Consider the following 20,615-nt stretch of genomic DNA (forward strand, 5'->3'; position numbering starts at 1 on the left):
TTTTTGACAGCTCGGGCGCACCTCTCCATTTGTCTTGTCAATTACCTCTTTGCAACTTTGTATCCTTATCTTCTGCGCCACCGGCCTGGATTGATACTTTGTTTCCAGCACCTGTTGCTCCCTTTTGTTTCATGGTTGCCTTTTGCCTTAATCCGTCAGGGACCCATTACTCTGTATTGTCATGCGAGCCGTTGCGATGTCACAAGCATCGCAATGGTGATCATGACATACTGCCCCCCTTTAGAAAGTTAAGCCACGGGTTTGGAGGGATAGGCGTTATGGAAGGTGCGGATCAGATCGGGGGCCTGGATGTCGCGGGCAGCGACCCACTCAGGGTGTGGGAAGTGTTCTCATTTTACTAGGTATTGGAGGGAGCCCCACAGCTTGTGGGAGTCAAGTACCTCCTTCACTTCGAAGTGTTGCTGTCCGTCTATCATCACTGGTGGGGGGGGCATGCGTGGGTGCCACCGGGAGGGATCACTTGCTGGCTTGAGTAAGCTGCAGTGGAACACCGGGTGCAGCCTCTTTAAATTATGGGGCAGGTCCAAGCGCACCGTGACTGAGTTCACGATTTGTGTCACCTGGAATGGTCCAATAAACTTGGGGGCCAGTTTCTTAGATGGTTGCGGTGATTTTATGAATCTGGTGGATAGATAGACCATGTCCCCCACCCGAAATGTTGGTTGTTGGTGCCGGTGTTTGTCCGCTTGCAATTTGTACGTAGTTTGTGCCTCTTTAAGTGCATCCTTGATGACCGGCCAGGAATCTGCGAGTCTCTCACCCCAATCACAGGTGGCCACTGCTGGGGACGGGGGCTGAGGTAGTTCAGGGATGGGGATGAACTCCTGACCCGACACTACCCCAAAGGGGGTTTGTCCCATGCTTTGGTGTATCGCGTTGTTGTATGCGACCTCTGCAAACGGGAGGAGGTCCACCCAGTCGTCCTGGTAGTAGTTTATGTAGGAGCGGAGGAATTGCTCCAGTGTGGCATTAAGGATCTCTGTGGATTCGTCCGTCTGGGGATGCCAGGAGGTTGACAGGGCTTGCTGGGTACCTATCAGTTTCAAAAAAGCCCACCAAAACCTCGAGGTAAATTGTGTGCTCCTATCGGTCACCAAGCGGGAGGGGCAGCCATGTAGGCGGTACATGTGGACTAGGAACAGTTTCGCCAGCTGTTGTGCTGATGGGATTGAGGCGCAGGGGATGAAATGGGCTTGTTTTGAGAAGTAGTCTTTTACTACCCAAATTACCATTTTCTTTTGGCTAGGCGGTAAGTCTACTATGAAGTCCATTGAGATTTCATCCCAAGGGTGGGAGGGTTAAGCCATGGGTTGTAGCAGCCCCTGGGGTTTGCCAGCCGGTCGCTTGGCCATTGTGCACACTGGGCAGGACACCACATACATCTTGACGTCCTTCCTCAGCGAGGGCCACCAAAACTGTCTCCGAGTCAGGTGTAGGGTTTTCAAAAACCCAAAGTGACCAGCCTGTTTGCTGTCATGAGATCTGTTGAGGATCGCCTGCCGTTGTGAGTCGGGTACATATAACCTTCCCTCCGCCCATGCGAGGTCCTGTTCCATAGTGACCTTGTTGGGGTTGGCGAGGAGCCAGGGGTCAGATTTTAACGCCGTTGTAAAATCTGCCTGTAACCCACCTGGCATTTGAGGTTGCCTGCGTCTAGGGGCGGGTTGCGCCATAGTTGTTTGTAAGGGGGGGCAGGCTGTCCCCAAGCGCGTCCCTGGGTGACAGCTGCCAGACCCAGCTGGGAATCAGAGAGCACCATCTCTACGATGTCAGAGATAGGCTCCACATCCTGGGGCAGTCGGGAGAGTGCGTCTGCCAGGAAATTCTTTTTCCCTGGGATGAACTTCAGCTGGAAGTTGAACCGGCCGAAGAACTAAGCCCAGCGTATTTGTTTGGGACTGAGGCACTGGGGCATATGGAGTGCCTCGAGGTTGCGGTGGTCTGTCCAGACCTCAAACGGCCAAGTCGCCCCTTCCAAAAGGTGACGCCAAGCCTCCAGTGCTGCTTTAACCGCAAAGGCTTCCTTTTCCCACACGTGCCAGCGCCTCTCTGTCTCTGAGAATTTCCTAGAGAGATAGGCACATGGCTTCAGGATTCCAGCAGAATCCTTTTGCAGCAGGATGGCCCCTATTGAGAAGTCAGAGGCGTCCACCTGCACCACAAAAGGCCGTTCGGGGTCTGGGTGAGATAGAATTGGCTCCGCTGTGAACAGCGTTTTTAGCCTGTCAAACACGGTTTGACAGGCGGGAGTCCAATTAAGTACGGCCCCTGGGTTTTTGACCTTGCGCGTCTCCCCAACGCCTTTGGTCTTTAGTAAATCGTTAAGGGCAGGGCAATTTCCACAAACCCCCTCGCGAAGGACCTATAGAAGTTCACGAACCCAAGGAAGCTTTGAAGCTGGCGCCTGGTGCGTGGGCATTCCCAGCTCAAAACTGCCTGAACCTTCGCGGGGTCCATCTCTATGCCCTTGTCAGAGATTCTGTACCCTAAGTAGTCCAAGCGCGACTTGTGGAATTCGCACTTGGACAGCTTAGCGTAGAGTTTGGCTTTCTGGAGCTTAGTGAGAACTTGCCTCACTAATCTCTCGTGTTCCCTCTGCGTCCTCATGTAGATGAGGACATCATCCAGGTAAACCAGTACGCCCTTGAACAGATGTTAATGCAGTACCTCGTTGATGAGTTGCATGAAGACCCCCGGGGCCCCCGCAAGACTGAATGGCAGTACCTTGTATTGGAAGGAGCCCAAGGGACAGTTGAACACCGTTTTCCACTCGTCCCCCTCCCTGATGCGGATTCTATAGTACGCCTCGCGGAGGTGGAGTTTGGAAAACACCCTTCCCTTTGACAAGTGTGCCAGCATGTCTTTTACAAGGGGGAGGGGGTATTTGTTGGATAGGGAGGCGGAATTTAATCCGCGGTAATCGGTGCATAGTCTCAGGGTGCCGTCCTTCTTTTCGCGGAATAGGACGGGTGCTCCAACCGGCGAGTTCGCCAGTTCTATGAAGCCCCTGGAGAGGTTTTTGTCCAAGAATTCTCACAGCGCCGCCAATTCCCTCTGGGTCATGGGGTAGATCTTGGGCTTGGGTAATGGGACGTCCGGGAGCAGTTCAATTGTACAGTCCGTCTTGCGATGGGGGGGCAATTGGTCCACCTCTTCTTCTCCGAAGATGTCTGCAAAGTCCGAGTATTGCTCCGGCAGTCCTTCTGGGGGGGGCGGTCATGGGTTTGGTCAACAATCTCTGCCCTCCCGTCAGAGCAGATGATCTTTCTGTCATTGGTGCTTGGTAGACCCCATCTTCGAATGTGATGGAGCGGGTCCTCCAATCTATACAGGGGTTGTGGCGTGCTAGCCAGGGAATCCCCAGCACCACTATGGGCTTTCCCACTGGGGTTACCACAAAGTCTATGGACTCCTTATGGGTGCCCATTTTCAGGGTGACCTTTCTTGTACCCTGGGTGGCCGGTCCCCCCCCCCCTTGCTGTAGAGCCATCGAGTTGTTGAAACGCCAGCAGTTTAGGGAGGGTGGAGCAGGGCAGTTTTAGTGTGGCGACAATGTCTGGGTGGATCAGATTTCTGGAGCACCCAGAGTCCACCAGAGCTTCGACCGCGATGGCTCTAGGGCCATAAGAGAGTTCGATTGTCCCTGCCAGGATGGAGCAATCATCACTCACCCTGGGGTCGTTGCACCCCTTCTTTACCACCTGCCCGGTGGCGCTGCTTAGGGCAGGTGGGAGGCGTTTCCTGCCGGCTGCTCCTGGGCATCGACCACATCCCCTGCAAGGTAGGCATCCACTTCCTCATCCAGGGACGCTAGCGCTCCTGTCAGCCGTCTGGGAGGGTTGGATGGCTTGTGCGGCGCCTTCTGTGTTGGTCTGGGCGGGCGACCCGTCGTCCTGTCTTTGAAGCAGTCTGCTGCTCAGTGGCCCGTCTTCCCACACCTGGCACATTGTCCGCGGGCAATCCTCCGTTGTCGCTCTGCGTCCCAAGTCGGGCCCAACTGTGGGACTGGTCCTCTCGCATTGGGAGGGGTCCTGTCGTTTGTGGTTGCGAGCATTAACATGCGCTGAGCGTGCTCTGCTTTTCCGGCTAGGCAAATCCACCCGTGTAGGGAGTCTGGGTCGTCCCTATAGAGTGCCCATTGTAGCACCTCACGGTTGAGGCCATCCTTGAACATGTCAATCAAGACCAATCAAGACCTCAGACCATTCCGGGATTTTGCCTGCAAGGACCTTGAACTCGAGGGTGTAGTCAGTCATCGCTTTTTTCCCTTGGCGAAGTCCTTTAAGTGTGCTCTTGGCCCTTTCCTTTGCCAGGGGGTCCTCGAAGTATAGTTTCAGTGCGGCCAGGAAGTCATGAAAAGTGGCCAGAGCTGGGGCTCCGGACTTGGACATTTGGACGTACCAGTCTGCAGCCCTGCCTTTGAGTTTTGTGGCCACTGCCGAGATTTTGGACGCTTCCGTCCCGAAGCAACGTCCGTATTGGGCCATGTAGTTCCTCGCGTTTGTGAGGAAAAATGACAGGTTCGTTGGGTCTCCATCGAATTTCACGGGGAAGTCCTTAGCGAACCCCCCAATTTGCGGGATCCCTACCTGTGGGTGGTTAGGGATGACCCCCACTGGGCTGGGACCACGAAGCCCTACAAAAGAGTCTCGTGCTTGGCCCCTTTCTCTCGGAGTTGTTGATGGGGTGGGTAGGGTGCCCCGATCCCCTCTTGCCCCCTGTGCCGCAGCAGTCTTTGTGAGCTCACTCACTACCGATGCCAGGGACTGGAGCATGTGTTCCAGGTCTCATACCTTGGCTTCCAGGGTTCTGACCCTGTCTGGTGTGACCGGGTCGTCCATCGTCGGTGCTGCCGGTTGCTGCCCGATCGGCAGTCCTGCGACTCCTTGCTCGGGCGTTTGGGGATAGTGGAGTCTCCAGGTGGTGTAGGATGTCCCCATCCGGGGTCCTGCTCTGCCGTCCCACGTGAAGAGTTGTTGGCCCCCGACTTCGTCTTCCGTCGGGGCTCTCCCATTCGGGCTGGAGCTCCAGGTCTGGAACTGGGGTGCGGTGTGGGCAGGGAGGGAGCCTGTGTCCCATCTCGGGTGCGCCGACTCCAGCAGCTGTCGGGTCGTCGCCTCCTCTTGCGTGCCATCCTTCGTGCCTCTGGCGTGAAGTGCTGACTCCATGGCCATCCCCGGTTCCGTCATCGCTGGTGGATTTCTCCCGCAGAAATTTTTTTTCCCAGTGGAGACTGGCGAGGTTCGGTTTTGTGACTCTCAGCTTTATGTCAGGCTCTGCCTGCTAACCAGTAAAGACACAGACGCTAGCATGGGCTTAGGTTCTGGCTTTATTGATAAAACAGAGTGCATGCCTTTAAAAAGCTGTGAGGGGAGTGTGCCGGAACGGGATTTAAATAGCCCGCGCCGGTCAGCGCTCCACCTCACCTTATTCCAGGTGCGTCCCACGAGCCCCACTGGTTTCGTCCTCGATAGGTGAGGGGTCGTGCAGCCCCCTCCTGTGCTCCGGGCGTTGCCTCAATCGCCTTCCTGACCGGTGATGGTTCATTGCCGGGCAATCAGGCTCTTAATCTTTTTGACAGCTCAGGCGCACCTCTCCGTTTGTCTTGTCAATTACCTCTTTGCAACTTTGTATCCTTATCTTCTGCACCGCCGGCCTGGGTTGATACTTTGTTTCCAGCACCTGTTGCTCCCTTTTGTTTCATGGTTGCCTTTTGCCTTAATCCGTCAGGGACCCATTACTCTGTATTGTCATGTGAGCCGTTGCGATGTCACAAGCATCGCAACGGTGATCATGACACTGTGACACTCCAGATCAGTGCTCCTCAATCTTGGCAACTTTAAGATGTGTGGACTTCAGCTCCCAGAATTCCCCAGCCAGCCATGCTAGGAGTTGAAGTCCACACATCTTAAGAGTTGCCAAGGTTGAGAAACTGCTCCAGATGTTGAGGAATGCCCAGCAGTCTAGCTGGCGTGAGGGAGGTGGCAAGTTGTAACTTGCCTCATCAGGAAGGTCTCAGGTGCCTTCCCCGACTCATTAGCTCATTTACAGACTTCTTGCCACCACACTTAATCCAGCAGTGCCTGATACTGAAATGTTTGTCACCAAATAACCAGGTTTATTTTGTCAAGGACCAATCCAGTTCTTTTCCTATAGATTGGAAATGTGGAGAACTACAGAGAAAGGAGTCAGCAGGAGGGGAACTTGGAAACAATCTTCCTTAGTTTTCGTATCTCTGTTCTTACTGCAACTGTGATTAATGCATGTAGATTTTGAGACAAGCTGGATAGGGGAGATGCAGGATCAAATCCCCACTTAATCATAAAGCTGTCATTTCACAGCCTAACTTACCTCACAAGGTTGCAAAAATGGAAGGGGGGATTATATTAACTGCCTTAAGCATCCAGAGGAAATTCAGATTATAAATGGAACTCTTCAAGTATTAGTCCTTTAGTTCTGGAAAATGTTTCTAGAACACACAATCTGTTAAAAAAAACTAAGTAGCTACTGAAATCCAGCAGCATTTGCACACACTGGTTCCTCCTATGCAGGTTGCATTTTGAAGTGAGATGCAGCCACTGAACAAAACACCTGGGGACATGCACTTAAAACCACCATTAACTGCTGGTCCCCACCAAGCTGGAAAGCAGAATAAAAACTAGTGTAACCAGGGCAAAAGTGCCCCTTTGGGGGAGATGGGCGGTGACAGAAATTTGAAATATGAATAAATAAAAGGGACCCATCACTTAGAAAACTGAGTTTTAGTAACTGGTCCCTTTGAATAATACTACAGTCAGGACTGTTGAAGAGCCGTTGTCAAGGCCAGCCTCGCTTCGCAATAAGACACAGACTCACTTAATGGGTATTAAGGATTTCTGGTTTATTGGAATGATAGCTGACAGAACGAAAAACGGGAACGGGGTAGGTAGTGTGGGGGTGCCCCTTTTATACCCTCCTGTATTGCCCCGGGCTTCCCCACCCCTCAATGCCCCGATCCCTCTTGATGGGACCCTTGATGGCTGCTTGGGCGTTTTCCCCGGTGTCCTCTTTGTCTCCCTGCAACGGTTGTGTCCTCCGGGGCACCATGTGCTCCTTATCTTCACTCCTCTGACGTCTCTCCTTTCAGTTGTTTATGGGTTCATGGGTGTGGGTGTCTTTGGGTGCTTGTGTTAATCCCTGGTTTGATTATCTTCTTCCCCTTTTCCTTAATGATCATGATCCACGTTGTGAGGCTCTTTGTGCCTTGCAACGAGGTCATGACATGCTGCCCCCCCAAAGATGTTCTATGGTGCTGGTTTCTCCGGGTATGCCTCATGGAACTGTCTTGTTAGTTGTCTAGCCATGACGTGTCGTGCCTGGACCCACTCTGGGTGTGAGAAATGTTTCCATCTCACGAGGTATTGTAGTGTTCCTCTTTGCTTTCTTGAGTCCAGTATTTCTTTTACTTCAAAATGTTGTTGGTTGTCTATCATTATGGGTGGGGGTGGAGGTTCTTCCATATGCCATTTGGATGTGCTCGTTGGCTTCAGTAGTGCACAATGAAACACTGGGTGGACCCGTCTCAAATTGTAAGGCAGTTCCAGTTTGAAAGTAACTGGGTTGATTACCTGTATGATTTTAAAAGGTCCAATGAATTTCGGTGCCAATTTCTTCGAGGGTTGCGAGGTCTTTATGAACTTAGTGGAGAGGTAGACCCTATCTCCCACTTTGTAGTTCGGTGCCTCCGCCCTGTGGTTGTCCGCATATTTTTTGTACGTTGTTTGTGCGTCTGCTAGGGCCGTTTGGATGATTGGCCAGGTTGTTGCCAGCTGTGCCGCCCAATCGTCTGGTGAGCAGGGCAGGGTTTCAGGTTGCGGCAATTCTGGTATCGGTACAAAGTCCCTTCCGTAGACCACCTTAAAAGGGGTGTGGCCAGTGCTCTGGTGTACCGCGTTATTATAGGCCACCTCTGCAAAAGGTAGTAGGTCTACCCAGTTGTCCTGTTGATAATTTATGAATGCCCTCAGGAACTGTTCAAGTGTTGAGTTTAGGATCTCTGTGGATCCGTCCGTGTGTGGATGCCACGCAGTGGACAGTGCTTGCTTGGTTCCCATTAGTTTTAAAAATTCCCGCCAAAACTTTGACGTGAATTGTGTGCCTCTGTCGGTCACCAACCTGTAGGGGGCGCCGTGGATCCTGTATATGTGTGTTAGGAATAAACGTGCCAGCTGTTGTGCGGAGGGGATAGTCGCGCACGGGATGAAGTGTGCTTGTTTCGAGAAAGTCTTTTACCACCCATATCACAGTTTTTCTTTGGCTGGGTGGGAGGTCCACAATGAAATCCATGGAAATTTCTTCCCATGGCCGGGAGGGGCTGGCTACCGCCTGTAGCAGCCCGTGGGGTTTCCCTCCTTTCCGTTTGGTGGTGGCACATATGGGGCAGTTGGCTACGTAGTCTTTTACGTCCTTTCTGAGGTTTGGCCACCAAAATTGCCTCCTCGTTAGGTGGAGGGTTTTTACAAACCCAAAATGCCCTGCAGATTTGTCATCGTGCGCTCTGTGTAAGATTTCCCCCCGCAGTGATTCGGGCACGTACAAGGCTTTCTCTTTCCAGGCGATGTTGTCTTTGAAAGATACATGTTGTTGGTTATTCTGCAACCATGTATCTTGCTGTAGTGCTTGTGTGAGTCTTTGTTGCCAGTTCGGTGAAATTGAGCGTCGGCTCCGATCGCTCCCCGCCGTTCGTGCTGGTGTGCGCTGATTCCTTGTCTGGCTCCGCGTGACAGCTGGGCAGCCGAGCTGTTTCTCGGTCCATACTGTTCCTACGATGTCGGAGGCTTGCGTGTCGTCCTGTGGCCGTCGGGAAAGGGCGTCTGCCAAGAAGTTTTTCTTGCCCGGTATGAATTTCAGCGTGAAATTGAACTGGCTGAAAAACTGAGCCCATCGCACCTGCTTCGGGCTGAGCCGTTTTGGTGTGCTGAGTGCCTCCAGGTTCTTGTGGTCCGTCCAGACCTCGAAGGGGCAGGAGGCCCCCTCCAGCAGGTGTCGCCACGTTTCCAAGGCTGTCTTCACTGCAAACGCCTCCTTTTCCCATACGTGCCATCTCCGCTCCGTTTCGGAGAATTTGCGGGAAAGGTAGGCGCAGGGTTTTAGGTGGTTGTCGGAGTCCTTTTGGAGCAGGATGGCTCCGATGGAAAAGTCGGAGGCATCTGCCTGCACCACAAAAGGCTTGGTGGGGTCGGGGTGTTGTAACACTGGCTCAGCTGTGAAGAGGGTTTTCAGTCTCTCGAAAGCTGTTTGACAGTCAGCTGTCCAATTCAGTAGCGCCCCCGGGTTCCTCGATTTGCGCGTGTCCCCCAAGCCCTTAGTCTTTAGCAGGTTAGTTAGGGGCAAAATAGTCTCTGCCAGCCTGGGCGTGAACCCCCTGTAGAAATTAGTGAATCCCAGGAGGCTTTGCAGCTGTCTCCTCGTGCGTGGGCGTTCCCACGCCAGGATGGCTTGGACCTTGCTGGGGTCCATTTCTATCCCTTTAGCAGAAATCCTATACCCTAGGTAAATTTGTTTTTTGTGAAACTCGCACTTGGGAGAGCTTAACAAACAGCTCTGCCTTGCGAAGTTTCTTGAGCACGTCCTTTACCAAGCGTTCGTGCTCACGTTCTGTTTCTGTGTAGATCAATACATCATCCAGGTAAACCAAAACCCCCTTAAAAAGGTGGTCACGCAGGACCTCATTAATTAACTGCATGAATACCCCCGGTGCTCCTGCCAATCCGAATGGGAGTACTTTATATTGAAACGCCCCCAATGGGCAATTGAAAGCAGTCTTCCACTCATCCCCCTCCCGTATCCGTATGCGGTAGTAGGCTTCCCTTATGTCCAGTTTGGAGAATACCTTACCCTTTACCAGGTGGGACAAAATGTCCTTTATTAAGGGTAAGGGGTATTTATTTGAAATGCTTGCTGCGTTTAATCCGCGGTAGTCTGTACAGAGCCGCAATGACCCGTCCTTTTTCTCGCGAAAGAGGACTGGTGCTCCCACTGGAGAGTTTGCTGGCTCGATAAAACCTCTCGCCAGATTTTTGTCTATGAAGTCCCTTAATGCAGCTAGCTCTCGCTGGGTCATAGCATATATTTTTGGTTTGGGTAGGGGTACCCCCGGGACCAGTTCAATGGTGCAGTCCGTCTTTCTGTGGGGGGGGAGTTTGTCCGCCTCTTTCTCACCGAAAACGTCGGCGAAATCCCCGTATTCGGTTGGCAGTCCCTCTGGCAGTGCTGTCTCTCTGTGTTCCGCAGTCGTCGTCGCCCCCCCCATGGCTGCTCGGGGAACCCTGTTCCCTGAAGGTGCTTGGTAACGCCCGTCAGCAAACTTAATCTCTCTGGTTCTCCAGTTGATGACTGGGTTTTGCTGCACGAGCCATGGGATCCCCAGTATGAGTCGGGGTTGCCCCACCGGTGCCACGATGAAAGCCAATTTTTCCTCGTGGCTGCCGAGCCGTAGCGCGGTTTCTCCGGTGTATTGGGTGACCGGGCCCCCTCCCGCTGCAGATCCATCGAGCTGCGAGAACACCAGGTGGTGCTGAAGTGGATAGCAGCGGAGGTCGAGTGCGGCTGCCAGGTCAGGGTACATGAGGCTTTTGGAGCAACCCGAATCAATGAGTGCCCAGACCTTTTCAGTTTTATTTCGATGGGTGAGGGTGACACGGACGTAGAGGGTGGGGCATTCCTCACTCACCCCTTTGTCGAAGCGCCTGTCAGTGTCCTCCACCTGTCCTTCGGCGCCCCTTAGGCCAGGTGGTTGTCGTTTCCCGCCGCCTCATCGGGGTTGCTTTCCTCCTCCTCTGAACTGTAGGGGGCGTGTCTGCGTCGGTACTCCCCCTTTGCTGCTGGTCGCTTTCTTGGCGCTGGGGTTGGTGCTGTTTGTGCCCTCCTTGGGCTCTCTCTGGGCGTCGTTTTGGGGCATGCGGCTGCTTTGTGATCTTCCCTGCCACATGTGAAACATTGCCCTTTAGCGAAGCGTCTGTCCCGTTCCTCCTTCCAGGGTTGGGGTCTCGCCCTCACCTGCCTTGCGCTGGTGCGTGGGGGTCTCGCTGTCTCCATCTGTTGCGTTTCCCTCCTTGCGTGGAGGAACGTGTCGTGAGCGTTCTCCGCTTCCGCTGCCAGCTGGATCCAACCCGTGAGGGAGCTGGGGTTGTCGCGGCCGAGTGCCCACCGGAGGACGTTTAAGTTGAGTCCGTGTTTGAACTTCTCAATCAGTGTCGATTGAGACCAAGTGTCCACTTTTCCGGCTAGGGCTTGGAACTCCATGGCATACTCTGCCACGGAGCGCGGGCTTTGTCTGAGTGTCTCTAGCGCCCTTTTTGCCTTTTCTTGCTCCAGGGGGTCCCTGAAGTGCCTTTCTAGTGCCTGCAGGAATTCAGTGCTGTCCTGCAGCGCCCGGGCGCCTGATTGGCACAATTGGACGTACCAATCGGCGGCCCGCCCTTTTAATTTTATGGCCAGGGCATTGATTTTGCCCCGCTCAGTTCTAAAGCAGGGACCCCATTCTTCGAGGTAGTACCTCGCGTTAGTCAAAAAAAAGGAGAGTTTCGAGGGGTCCCCATCGAACTTTATGCCAAAGTCTTTGGCGGGTGTCCTGGTCTGGCTCCTGGCCCCCTCTGCGTCGTGCCTCGGGCTCTGCGGGAGCTGCTGCGGGTCGGGGTGTCTCCGGTTCTCTTGCGGCATTGGTGCCTCTCTCTGGGTCTCCTCGCAAGGTCGTCGTCCCGTCGCTCGGGGGGGAGGGCGGGGTGTTCTCCCTCGGTCGGGCTCCTGGATCCAGGCTCCGCCGTCGCCGTCGCCGCCCGCCGGGTTGTCCCTCCGCCTCTCAGCCTGGCGCATCTCCCGTCGTGGGGTGGGCTCCTGGGGCCGGACGCCGCCGCCGCCGAGGTTGTCCCGTCTCACGTCCGGGCGCGCCTCCGCTCGTTGGGTGGCCTCCTGGGGTCGGGTCCCGCCGTGGTCGCCGCCGTCCGCTGGGTCTCCACCCCGTCTCACCTCCCGGTGCGCCTCCGGTCGTCGGTTGGGCTCCTTGGGTCGGGTTCCACCGTCACCGCCGCCCCGCTCGCCCTGCCGCCTTTCGTCCGGGGGTGCCTCTGCGCCGCCTCCGTCGCAGTCCCTGCGCCGCCGTCAGCTGTTGGAGCATCTGCCGCACCGCCTGCATCCCTTCCTCCAAAGCGTCGAGCCTCTCCGCCGTCCCCGGCTTCCCGCCGAGGTGTTCGCCGCTCCGCTCGCCCTCGCCGTTGGCCGTGGTAGAGGACGGATCGTCCCTCGTTCCCGCCACAGTGCCAGGCGCGCCCTCGCCTTCGAGCGCCCAAGGTGGCGGTTCGTCTCGCGCTTCCTCCGGGGTTGCCTGCGGGCTTGGAGAGGGTCCCCTCGTCTCGCCCCCGGTGCCTCGCGGGCTCCGGGGTGGGTCTCTCCCCCGCTGCTTCCCCCCAGCTGGGTCCCATACTTACCAGGGCGTTGCATCGCCCGGACCTCAGCTGCATCCCGCCCTGCGAGAGCGGGGCTTCGTCGCCGGGCGCCGAAGGGTTGCGCCTCCTCGGTTCCTGGTTCTCCATGCCTGGCTGGGTCCCTCACAAACTTGTTGGATAGGTACCAGGTGGAAAAAAAAATTTTTGGGGGGTTCCCGTTTTTATGTCAAGGCCAGCCTCGCTTCGCAATAAGACACAGACTCACTTAATGGGTATTAAGGATTTCTGGTTTATTGGAATGATAGCTGACAGAACGAAAAACGGGAACGGGGTAGGTAGTGTGGGGGTGCCCCTTTTATACCCTCCTGTATTGCCCCGGGCTTCCCCACCCCTCAATGCCCCGATCCCTCTTGATGGGACCCTTGATGGCTGCTTGGGCGTTTTCCCCGGTGTCCTCTTTGTCTCCCTGCAACGGTTGTGTCCTCCGGGGCACCAGGTGCTCCTTATCTTCACTCCTCTGACGTCTCTCCTTTCAGTTGTTTATGGGTTCATGGGTGTGGGTGTCTTTGGGTGCTTGTGTTAATCCCTGGTTTGATTATCTTCTTCCCCTTTTCCTTAATGATCATGATCCACGTTGTGAGGCTCTTTGTGCCTTGCAACGAGGTCATGACAGCCGTTCATTTTCGGCAATGGCAGAATTTTGTTGCTGGAGATATTGTGGGTCCAGAATCAAAGCTTGCAGGCACCAACTCTATATTCAGCATAAATTATCCATTAAGGGATCTGGTAAAATTTTGCCTAGTGGCTATTTCAAATGGAGAACTAATATAAATTAACATTCAAAGGATGATATCCCAAGGCTTATCTTACATTATTACATAGTGTTTTTCTAGTCCACGAAATGTCCAGAGATGGTATCATGTTTATTATCAAATACTGACATATCTCTTCTCATTTATATCAATCTCATTTGTATCTTAACAATTATAAAACAACGTGATGAAATAAGGCATCCATTACACATACCAACTTTGGGTTGAAGTGGATCAGAAGCACATTGTAAGAAAAATATATTTTTTAAAAGCACTCCTTCTTAGACACCAAAATCCCAAGCCTCACTTATACCCTGATGAGATCTAAGCTGGAGGTGAAAAAGAAGGGGACTTTGGCATCACGGTGGGCAGCTTGATGAAATGCCAATCAGTCTGTAGTTGCTGCTAAAAAGGCTAATTCTATGCTTGCAATAATCAGCATTAATTAGAACTGCCAATATGAACAATTCTGTTATATGACTCTATGGTGAGACCATACTTGGGAATACTGTGGACAGTTTTGATTGCTCCACTTTAAAAATGACATTATAGGGCTAGAAAAGGTGCAAAAAACAGTATATCAGAATGATCAGAGCCATGTTTCTCAACCGTGGCAACTTTAAGCCATGTGGACGTCAATTCCCAGAATTCCCCAGCCAGGAGTTGAAGTCCACACGTCTTAAAGTTGCCAAGGTTGAGAAACACTGGATTAGAGGGCTGAAGCACTTCTCCTTCAAGGAAAACTAGGCTTTTAGCTTGGAATGAAGGAGGTTAAGCAGAGCCATGAGAGACAGGAAATCATGCATGACATGCATAATGTGGAAAGGAAGTAGTTTCTCTCCTTCTCTGACAATGTCAGGTCATCCATTGAAACAAGACGCAGAGAGGTTCAAGATTGGCCAAAGAAAATACTTTATCACACAGTGAAACTACGGAATTCACTGCTGGCAACTGTGGTAATGGCAGTCAGTTTGGATGGTTCTAAGGGAACAGATAGGTTCATGGAGAATCAATGGCTACTAATATTGAAGGCTGTTTACCAAATCCTAAATCATAGCCACCATGCCATCAACACTGGTTGTTGGAATCAACAATGGAAGGGACTTTTGCTCTCCAGTCCAAGCTTGTGAGTCTACCAAAGGCATCCAGATGGCCATCATGTAACACAGAATGCTGGTCTAGATGAGCTAATGGCCTGATCTAACATTCTTACGACATCATTGCACAGGACAGAAGCCACTGTAGAAAAGATCCACTTCATTGCCGCTGGAGGTGCAGCCTGCATGCTGCAACAGAGAAAACAGATTCATCTTCAAGATCATACATGTCTGCAAGGCTGGGATAACTGAGGAGTTCTTCATTTATTCATTCAGTTTATACTGCCACCCATCTCACTACATGACTCTTTAAGCTGCAAATAGAATGAGGCTTTTGAGCTGTCCAGCCTATAATTTTTTTTAAAGAAAAGCCTTGTACAAACTGTAAAGAAGTTACAGCATTTATGCAATACTGTATTAATCTTCAGTAACATTAATTTTATTTCATTTACTCTCTTTCCACTCATCATATAAGCAGATAAAAGTGCTGGACAACAGCCTATCTTCGTGCATATACTTCTATCCTTTCTAGACTGAAGATTTCTCCGAATACAAACATACATATCTACACATCACACCATTCCTTGTCTGCCTTTCCTGCCAGAGTGGGTGGGATGGGTTGATGTAATTGGGATGAGGCAGTTCCTCAGCTAACTGGGCCTATGCCATGAATACCTCACTTATGCTCTGTGAGGTAGGATCTCTAATCTAGACACTACCTTGAAAGCGAAGATACAGTTGCTATGTTCCATCAAACAGAAGGTACATGCAGGTTACCAACATCACCCCCACTTCCCAGGTTCCTTTGCCACTCTGGTCCTTAATATAACTCTGCACTCACAACCAGAGTGACAAAAAAACCCCACTCATTCATGTCTATGCCTTGAAAGTTGTACCATATCATTGTTTCCAAGCAACAAACACTGCATTCCTAGTCTGGATATAACAAAATGGACAGTATATTAATTTGAATGACAGCACACTTCTACTTTTCTTAATTTCCACACCTATATCAGCATATCCCTAGAACTGGAAAAAAGAGAACAAGGGGAATGAGAAAGAAAGCCTGCCTCCAGGGGACCCTGAAGTAATAAAGTAATGATCAATCTACAGCTATGTACAATTGGCTTTTGCAGAGAAGGTAAGCACAGCTTCCAGGAAGTTCAAAATGCTTTTTAATAACAAGACATGTTTAGAGTAAATGTTGGAAAACAGAAGATGAGGTAGGTCAGAGCAATCTCTGCAAGGGTATTCCTTGCATGCAAGAAAACTTACACCTACAAGCAGGATGCAGGGAGGTGAATCACAAACACGTTCCCCAAAGATAAGAGTACTCTGTAGTCAACATGGCTTCAGTTTTTCAATTCTTGCTACCTACCTCCAGGCAAGAGAGACACAATCAGTGTATTTTAAGCACACAACAATCTGGTCACTGGAATCCATGTTCAGACCCCCAACCCTTGTACCAAGCTGTTCAGCAGCACCACCAGCAGTGAGTGGGTAGAAGACTGGAGCAAGGACCATTTCTAAGTTTCTTCTCCTTGCAGCTGCCCATTCCTAAAGTCTAAAGTTCTTGCAGGATCCCATCCCAAGAGCCATCAGGATGAAAATGCAGCAGCCAGAGTCAGTGAGGCTCAAGGTCTCTTCTGAGCAATCCTGACAGCCTTTTGAAGTTGTTCTGCTGGCATGAGTTGGAGAGTGTCCAAGGCATGAATGAGCTGCCCCTGGGCATTGCCAATAAAAGCATTGCTAAGGAACACTGGGAGGCCCCCAACACCATCACGCAAAATATAGAGGGGAACACGGATGAGACCCATCACCTGAACCAACAGAGGGGAGAAAATCGGGTTAAAATACACTCTTAGGGAAACCTGTCCTCTTCTTGCTATCACTACCACCACTTCATACAAGACACGCAACTTCACAATGCGTGGTTTTACCAAAAGCTCTGAAAATGATGAATGTCTTATACTGATGTTCAATTTCCACTTCATTTTTTATTTTAAATGTTTTAGCCATTATGGCTGCCAAAATATGCCCTCAGGCATTTGAACAAAACCTGATAAAATCTCAGCAAGGATCACAACGCTCAGGATGGGCTTGCAGGATATTGTTCAGCTTCCTGCTCACACACACACACACAATTAGTAACACCAGAATATTATATAAAAAACTAAAAAATAGGTGGAATTATTATTAAAGTTAAGAAAAATGGAACAATTTACCAACTTTGCCCAGAGAAAACACAGCAGTGTCTGGGAGCAGTTTTTTTTAAACTGGCCCTCAATAACTCTTAACTTCCCGTTGCCCCCGTTTTGCCCCTTACGCACCTCAAATCCATGGTCTTTTGCCTGAGTAGCCCCTTCCTCTACCATTTGGAACTCTCCCAAACTAAGCCGCTTGGTGTAAAAATGCATCACCACTCTCTGTGGCTGCTCAGAAGCATGGGAGCACAAGTAGTCCTCCTCAGCCAGGTGGAGGGAGGCAGCCCCTGGGCCTAACTCTTCACACAGTTCTCGATTTAGTCCCTCTTCCAAGGAAACATCCTGGGGATCCACAAGCCCCCCTGGAAATCCCAGCCGACCATCAAACCTCATCTGCATCTGGAAGAGAAGATTCAGACTGATAGTTCACATACCCTCTACAACCGCTTTATTGTAAATTGTCCAGAGTCCCTCTTCTGGGGGGAGATGGGTGGTGGCAAAATTTGAAAAACAAATAAATAAATAAATCAGTCTACAGGTGTGGGAATCCCTTTGGTTTTGCTTAGGAGCCTCTGTCCTACCTCCTCATGGTATCCTTTCCTTGTCATCTTATAAAATGAAATCTCCCTAACTCTGAGAGAGCTCTAAAACTCTAAAACAGGGGTCTTTAACCTTGGGGATTTCTGGGGCTCTGCGAACTTGATGAAAAAAAAAAATCCAACTTTATTTTCATTGACCTCTAACTGAAATTTAGCTGCTTCTATTATTAATTTAATGGATTAATAAGCACATACAATACTATATATAATTTCTAATATCTTGATTACTGTGTTTGAGCATAATTGGCTTTCTTTGTGACATAATTTATATCTATGTATTTTAAGCATTTAAATACATTTTTCTGGGTCCATCTAGATTTCACTAGATTCTCAAAGGGGTCCGTGGTTAAGTTTAAAAATCCCTGCCCTAAAGGATCCATTTGTCCTGTCCATACTTCAGAAGTTTTATTCTTTTTTAAAATAAAATGTCTTAGTCCAAAAAGGTGCTACCAGACTTCTAATTTTTGGCTACCATGGACTAACATGGCTCTCCTATTTCCATAACCCGAAACTGTTAAACTGCACTGCTGTTCTTGAACTATGGAAGTATGTAATAGACTATGCCAGAAGTCTTACACTACAACACCACTTTTGCCAGGAACTTCCTGGGTCAGGAGTGTGCAACCTTTTTCTGGCCAAGGCGATGCTTGACCACTGAAAAGCATACTGGGGACTGTACTCCAAGAACTGGGCAACATGAAAACAAGAATAAAGTAAACTTAGTTTTAATGAAAAGTAACATAAATAAATTACAGAATGTATGGCTAACCTACTTTCCCTATATTTGATAATGTTCACTTTCAATCACATTACAGTATAACACGCAATTCAGAAACCTTGGGGAGGCATACATGGCCCCGGGCTCTACCCCTTTGCATTAAGGTAAACCTCTCACTACCTCCTCACAGCAACATGGAGGTTATCCTCACTTTACCTTACACTTTTGAGGTGATGATTACAGCCAACCAATGTCTGTGAAATGCTCTAAACATTAGAAAAGGCAACGTAAATGCTAATTAATATAATTAATCAATTAATATATTATATATAATTAATATAACTGAGTAGACTAGGCAGGACAGAATGAGATAAGAGATAAGGCCCACTGTTTTTTTGTGCCCTCATCTGTAAAGATTTCAGACCATCTAGCTTATCAGTACTATAGCTACAAAAATCTGAACAACCACTAGATGGAAACAAAGAAATACAGAAAATCCTAACATGATTATCCCAATTCCTGCAGTCTAGATCTGATAGCTCTAGGACAGTCAAGTCAGGTGTGTTGACACACCCTAGTAAGAAAAGTCCATCTCATCCCAGATTTTCTGTATTTTCCCACACCTTATTCAAACATGTATTTACTGCGGCAGACTATTCCCCCCATTCCACCCCAATCCCAGTAAATAAACAAAGAGTCACTGTTGATATGGGTGGTGGAAAAATGTGATAAATAAATAAATTCAAGTCTAATTCTTAAAAGATGACTTGTGTTTGGCTGTCTATCCCCTCATGAGATATCCTTCCACAATAAAAACTGATATTGTGAGAAGGAGATTAGGGTGTGCTGGGGGAACACACGTATACATGAATCAACCTTCAGTCAAATCCATCTGCAGGGCACTCGATGGTAAATGCTACGCATACCGGGAACACATTTGATCTCTAGTTTACCAAGTATTGACTTTTTAAAAAGGATCTATGCCTGGAGCAAGTGGACCATTAGAGGTAAGCACCCATTCCTGATGTTTTAAATTTAGTATGTCCTCCCTTTTCCTTCCCTACCCGGGAGGTTCCCCCCAACTTCGGCTAAAATCAATTCTCACCAACACCGCGAAACGCAATGGGATCTTGCCAAAAAGCCGGCCGGGGTTGGGCGCGTATAAAAGGGCATGACAAGCGTGCTTCCAGTCGGGTGGCCCGAGGCTCAGCGCTTCAGCCTTAGCCAGAGCCCGAGGTTCACCCATCGTTCCCGGCCGCAGTACCCTGGGCTGTAAGCCTCGGAGTCGCACCCTCGTTAAGATCACCTTCCTGCGACCGAGGAGAGCGGAAAAGAGAGCGCGGCGTGCGCGGCTGCCGATAGATCTTAATAGCGAATTCCCCCTGCAGCCAATCAGATAATGAGAAGGAAGAGCACTTGGAACGTTGAACTACGTTCGGTCGCCTTTCTGGCCGTTTTGCATTGTTGGTCAAAAGAGGGCGCGTCAAGCCAACCTTTGATTGTGGCCGCAGGTGGCGAGAATCTCGCCGTTTTACTTTTTTTTCCCCTCTCTTCTCTCGGATATCCGTGGTCCACCATTTTGCCTTGAAGGTGTAAAAGCGAAGTGCACCCTGGATATTCGAGGCGGAGGCATAACTAAGCAATGTTGCATTGTTTATGGGATATGCTCTTGCTTAACATCAGAAGAGGCATTTTTCTGTATCAATTCCAGGCCGATTTCCTCTGTGCTCTGAGTTTTCAGTTAGGGTGAAACAGGATAGTTTCTTGAGTTGGAATTTAGGCAGTTGTTATTACTAGACTTCCAGACATGGAGGATGGATGTGCTCCAAGGGGAGCCCATTCTGATTAAATTACACGAATTTCATCTGTAAACACCCACCCGTCTTCAGAAAACAACCTGGGATTATTTATAATATACTGTAGATAGTTGAGTAGCAAATGTGCTCTAACATTTCTTATGGAAAGGTATCACTGAAAGTAAGAACACTTGCAAACTAGCATTTTTAAGGAATAATCAGGATAGGATTCTGTGGGAAGAATGAGTTGGAATACACCTGAACAGTACCACTATAGCCTGTAGGTAGCTGTGAAAACCTGTCTGTAAAGGATTTTCAGCACAGCAAATCATTATGAAAAAGGATTTGTTCAGATCTCCAGGCAAAGATTACAACAGCCATCATTCAAGGCTCTTCTCCACAAGCTGTTTTTGTTCCTCTAGGAGCTCAAGGCAGCATACTTAACAGTCCTATTTTTCTTTCCCATTTCATAGAATTCACTCCAGGACATCCAATAGGAAGAATCTGTTTCACACTTTTCCTGCGGTCTGTGCTCCCAAGACCTATCCAGTATTTGGGGGCATGAGAAGATACAAATGTTCTATGTGCTGCCTTATCTATTGCTGTGATTGAGTTCTGAACGGGTGGGTTCAATTCCAGCTACTTCTCTCTCCTCCCAGTTTACCCATGACATCACTGCATTCCCAAATTAAATGATTAATGTTACGACTTTCCCCAAATCTTCATTCTCTTTCTTCCTAAGACTAATCTCCAGGGTCCTTCTTAAGCATTTGTTCCTCTCCAGATTTTGAATACTTGATTTTTTTTTTTTGGTGGTGCCTTTGAATCAGTCTTGACTCCCAGTGACTGCCTGGACAAGCCCCTGCAGTTTTCTTGGCAAAGGTTTTCAGAAGTGGTTTGCCATTGCCTCCTTCCTAGGGCTGAGAGAAAGTGGCTGGCCCAAGGT

The 20,615-nt window shown here is 50.0% G+C and overlaps 1 protein-coding gene across 1 annotated transcript; it reads right to left on the reverse strand.

The window, feature by feature from the left end:
• Window positions 1–15,510: 15,510 nt before the first annotated feature.
• Window positions 15,511–19,208, reverse strand: LOC134490882 (U8 snoRNA-decapping enzyme-like). Its single transcript, XM_063294238.1, has 3 exons — window positions 18,979–19,208; window positions 16,683–16,955; window positions 15,511–16,172 (listed from the first exon to the last, which is right to left on the reverse strand). The coding sequence occupies exons 1-3, from the start codon at window positions 19,117–19,119 to the stop codon at window positions 15,987–15,989; spliced, it is 600 nt and encodes a 199-aa protein (XP_063150308.1). The 5' UTR covers window positions 19,120–19,208; the 3' UTR covers window positions 15,511–15,986.
• Window positions 19,209–20,615: the final 1,407 nt, after the last annotated feature.

Source organism: Candoia aspera, chromosome 2 (genome assembly GCF_035149785.1).
Source record: "Candoia aspera isolate rCanAsp1 chromosome 2, rCanAsp1.hap2, whole genome shotgun sequence".
NCBI classification, from domain to species: domain Eukaryota; kingdom Metazoa; phylum Chordata; class Lepidosauria; order Squamata; family Boidae; genus Candoia; species Candoia aspera.

Excerpts from the sequence above, each read along its gene's own strand:
- LOC134490882 (XM_063294238.1), bottom strand. The coding sequence starts at position 19,119 with ATGGGTGAACCTCGGGCTCTGGCTAAGGCTGAAGCGCTGAGCCTCGGG. Across the intron at positions 16,956-18,978 it reads CATTGCGTTTCGCGGTGTTG|ATGCAGATGAGGTTTGATGG; the intron begins GTGAGAATTGAT and ends CTTCTCTTCCAG. Across the intron at positions 16,173-16,682 it reads CAAAAGACCATGGATTTGAG|GTGATGGGTCTCATCCGTGT; the intron begins GTGCGTAAGGGG and ends CTGTTGGTTCAG.